Source organism: Myzus persicae, unplaced genomic scaffold (assembly GCF_001856785.1).
Source record: "Myzus persicae strain clone G006 unplaced genomic scaffold, MPER_G0061.0, whole genome shotgun sequence".
NCBI classification, from domain to species: Eukaryota; Metazoa; Arthropoda; class Insecta; order Hemiptera; family Aphididae; genus Myzus; species Myzus persicae.
The window spans coordinates 258,512-263,150 of record NW_019103651.1 but is presented as its reverse complement, the minus strand read 5'-3'; the positions used below and the strand labels follow the sequence as shown (position 1 = coordinate 263,150).

At 31.7% G+C, this 4,639-nt stretch overlaps 1 protein-coding gene across 1 annotated transcript; it reads left to right on the top strand.

Annotated features, from left to right (window-relative positions):
• The first annotated feature begins 1,235 nt into the window (after positions 1-1,235).
• Positions 1,236-3,173, top strand: LOC111034975 (general transcription factor II-I repeat domain-containing protein 2-like). The gene is made up of 3 exons (XM_022316438.1): positions 1,236-1,287; positions 1,438-2,153; positions 2,205-3,173. The coding sequence occupies exons 1-3, from the start codon at positions 1,236-1,238 to the stop codon at positions 3,171-3,173; spliced, it is 1,737 nt and encodes a 578-aa protein (XP_022172130.1).
• The last annotated feature ends 1,466 nt before the right edge of the window (positions 3,174-4,639 follow it).

The window sequence follows — 4,639 nt, the reverse complement described above, 5'->3', positions numbered from 1 at the left end:
AACCGTATTGTATATGTATAATGTATTATATATTGTATTGGTTCACAAAAGGCTACCAAGAATGAGAATGATAACATTTCGTCTTGTTCAAATACAATATGCAAGGAAAGCGTTTCATCTAAAATTGAACAGCCAATAAATATAGTAAAAAAAGATAATAGTTTGGTATGTAAAACTTTATGACTTAAAATATTGTCAACTATGCTACTTATTTATTTGAGATACTTATAACAGTGTTTTATAATAAATATTATATTATAAATGATAATAATGCTTAATTATTAACTTTATAGAATTCTGAATCACTTGCTTCTCATACACAACAGCATTTGTATGATAATGCCAATTTTGTAGTTGGCCATGCTTTAAAACCTTCTGAAATTGCCAATTGCTTAAAATTTGCTTGGTGTCCTTCACCTGATTATGCTTTTCCACGAAAAATTGAAGGGTCAGGAAAGAATCAACGCAATAGAAAGTTTAAGTACAATTACTTAGAATTGTATCCGTGGCTTGCTTATAGTGAAATAAAAACCGGTGCATTTTGTAAATGGTGTATTTTATTTGCTTTTTCTGGCGGAAGCATTGGGAAACAGGTACCTATTATTTAAATTAGTAAATGTATTTAATTTATTTATAATTAAATATAAACATGCCTATTCCATGTATTACTAGACTATTGATATAAATCAATACTATTTTTTTTTTACAGAAATTGGGTGAATTAGTCACACAACCAATGGTAAAATATAAAGATGCTTTGGCCGATCTTCTAGAACAGGGGTCGGGAACCTGCGGCTCCGGAGCCGCATGCGGCTCTTGTTAATGCAACCTGCGGCTCTTTGTATAATTATCAATATAGATATATCCGTAAAATATAAATTATATTATACGTTATTATAACGACAATAATTCTGATTTTCTCAATAGTTATTTATTAATCTTATCGCACAGTTAGTATTATTGTGTTTATAATATGTATAATATGTATGTTCTATCTATTTTATCTTTATTACATGGATCGGGAATATTTTCATTGTTATTTATTAATCTTATCGCACAATTATTAACATGTGTGTGTTCTATTAAACTCGACTATCATTATTCGGTAGAATACAAAATTATATTAGTCGATACGTGAGCACGGTCCTCGTCAGGTCAATTAAATCAGTGCTACGTTGTTCGGTATTTTTTTCTTGTGCTTTTTTTCCAATAGAGGTATTTCTATAAACTTCGAGATGTCTACAAACAAAAAACGTAAAATTGAAGAGGAAAATAGAGGATTTAGAAGTGAGTGGACTGATACTTATGCATTTGTCTCGAACAACATGGGACAACCAAAATGTCTTATTTGTGACGAAAACTTCAAAAACAATAAAAAATCTAATATTGAACGTCATTTTTTATCAAAACACGATTCTTTTGGTAAGACGTACCCAGCTGGAAATGAAAGAAAAACAGCAGTGGCCGAGTTGATTCGTAAATCTCAACAATCGACATCTAAATTTAATAACTGGTTGCAGTCGGCGTCTAATTTGACTGCAGCTAGGTTTGTTGTATCTCACGAAATCATGAAATCTGGAAAACCGTTCACTGATGGAGAATATATTAAAAAATGTTTTATTGGTATGTCAGAACATCTCTTTTCTGAATTTAAAAATAAAACAGAAATAATCAATAAAATAAAGGATATTCCGTTGTCGGCAACTACTGTTCGTGATAGAGCTGTTAGAATGGCTGAAAATGTCACAGAACAACAGTTTTCCGATCTGAAGTCATCACCTGTATTTTCCTTAGCTTGTGATGAATCATGTGACGTTAAAAACATTGCTCAACTCACTTTAATGGGACGATATGTTTCGTCTACGGGTGTTCATGAAGAATTACTGGGTTTACTATCGCTCAAAGGACAAACTCGAGGAGAGGACATTTGCGCTGCAATTACAAAATTTTGTAAAGAGAAAGAAATCAATTTAGATAAGCTGATATCTCTTTGCACTGATTTATCACCAAATATGGTTGGTAAATATAAAGGATTTGTTACTCTTTTTGGCCAAAATTTGAAACATGAACTACTATCTTTTCATTGTATTGTTCATCAAGAAGCTTTATGTGCTCAAACATTTCCAGTTGAAATTAACCAAGTCATGGCACTAGTAGTGAAAATTATTAACAAAATCATAGCTTCAGCTCTGAACCATTGACAGTTTCGTGCATTACTTGATGAAGTTAATGCCCGATACAAGGATCTTCTAATGTTCAATAATGTACGTTGGTTATCGAGAGGGGCTGTTTTGAAGCGCTTTACAGATTGTTTCGAACACATAAAAGATTTTTTAACGAATAAAGGCATCAACTACCCCGAATTGTGCGATGATATGTGGCTACAAAAATTGTATTTTGCTGTAGATTTGACTTCATCTCTAAATCACTTAAATAAAAAGCTTCAAGGTAAGGGAAATACTGCACATACACTACTGGAAACTGTTCTTTCTTTCGAACAACAACTTCAGCTTTTTTCAGAAGATATTGAGAGCGGAAATCTTGATCATTTTGAATCTTTGAAAGAGTACACGGAAAGCTCAGGTTGTATTATTGATTTGGAGTATTTTAAATTGGCCATTCAATCCATGAAAAATTCGTTTAGTAGACGTTTTGAAGATTTTCGAAAATATAAATCTACGTTGAAGTTCTTGACATCACCACTCATAGCGGATACTGGACAAATTAATTTTCCATCGTTTCCATCTGTCGACAAAAGACTATTTTCATTGCAATTAATAGAACTAAAAACCAAAGATCTTTGGTCTACAAAATTTGAGAATTTGAAAACGGATATTGAAAATCTGGAAAGGGAAAAAGGATTTTTAGCTGCGAACCATAAATGGACGGAACTCGCTAAATGTCAAAAAGAAGAGCAAGTTATATTTGACGTATGGAATAGTCTTCCCGAAAGTTTCAGCCAATTAAAAATGGTCGCTTTCGGAATTTTCACCATTTTTGGATCTACTTACATTTGTGAGCAAACATTTTCAAACATGAACTTTATTAAGAATAAATTAAGAAATCAACTGAATGATATCAGCCTTGATGCTTGTTTGAAGTTGAAAACTACAGACTACTTTCCAGAATTGAATAAGCTGTCTGGAGAAATTCAGTGTCAAAAATCCCACTAATATTAAATAGATACGTTGTTTTGTGTTTTATTGTGTTTAATTAAATAATATTATATTTGTATAAACAATAATAATAATAATAATAATAATGAATTAATGAAAAAAAGTTTTTCTGTATTTTCTAAATTTAAGACGTATTATGTATTATGTTTTTATTTTATTGCCTACTAAAAAAAAGTTGTTCAAACCTGTGCGGCTCCCTGGATATCATAGTTTTGTATTTTTTTAAAAGAATGGCTCTTTCCTACGAAAAGGTTCCCGACCCCTGTTCTAGAACATAGTAAAAAAGATAACCATATTTTATCTGGTAAATGAGTACATGACTTTTTAGCTTATTATGAAAGCGGAAGCAAAATAGGCATAGATGTAGTTCTAAGTGATCATATGTCACAGATAGTTGAACATAATCGTAAAAGACTCATACCAATAATCAAAACAATTGTATTTTGTGCTCAAAACAATTTGGCTTTACGTGGTCATAGAGAATTAGGATCATTGAGTGAATGTGATGTACGAAAAGAGTGTCTATCCGGTAAACAAGGACTCTTACGTGCCTTATTATCTTTTCGTATCGAGTCCGGCGATAAAGACTTTGAGTCTCATTTCGACACAGGTGCTAAAAATTGTACTATGATTAGCCCTACAATTCAGAATGAGATCATAGAAACAATAGGTGACATCATAAAAGACAAAATTGTTAATAGAATTAAAGCTTCTAAATACTACTCGATATTATGTGATGAAACCACTGATATAAGTACTAAAGAGCAAATGACTATATGCATTCGCTATGTTGATACATCCAGTTCAATTATTAGAGAAGATTTTATTGGTTTTGTGGAAATGGTTTCAACTACTGGAATTTCAATAAAAGAAACACTAAAGAATGAACTGGAAAAAGTTGGCTTATATTTTGATGTACTTAGAGGCCAAGGTTACGACGGGGGATCCAATATGTCTGGTAAATATAATGGGGTTCAAGCACTTATATTAGATGAAGAACCTTTGGCTTTCTATACCCACTGTTTTAGTCATTCTTTAAACCTCTGTCTCTCAAAGGCATGCGAGGTATCATCAATCAAAAATATGAACGGTACAGTTGCTACATTTTTTTCTTATTCAGCGAAACGTATGGATAAATTAAAACATTTTATTGATGCAGGTAATTCTAATAAAAGTGTTAATAATACAAAAAAAACAAAATTGAAAAAACTCTGTGAAACACGATGGGTTGATCGACACGATTCACTTATAACATTTAAAGAACTGTACATGTATATAATTTCTACTCTAGAACATCTTGAGAAATATGATTCAAATCCTGAAACGTCAACCAAAGTATCGTTATATGTGAGTGCTATAACTAAGAGTGATTTTCTTGTCTCTCTGGAAGTAGCTGTTACTTGCTTCTCATACACAATAAAATTAAGTCAAGTACTACAAAGTAAACAGCGGGACCTATCTAA

Excerpts from the sequence above, each read along its gene's own strand:
- LOC111034975 (XM_022316438.1), top strand. The coding sequence starts at position 1,236 with ATGTCTACAAACAAAAAACGTAAAATTGAAGAGGAAAATAGAGGATTT. Across the intron at positions 1,288-1,437 it reads GGAAAATAGAGGATTTAGAA|CTGGAAATGAAAGAAAAACA; the intron begins GTGAGTGGACTG and ends AGACGTACCCAG. Across the intron at positions 2,154-2,204 it reads TTAACCAAGTCATGGCACTA|TTTCGTGCATTACTTGATGA; the intron begins GTAGTGAAAATT and ends AACCATTGACAG.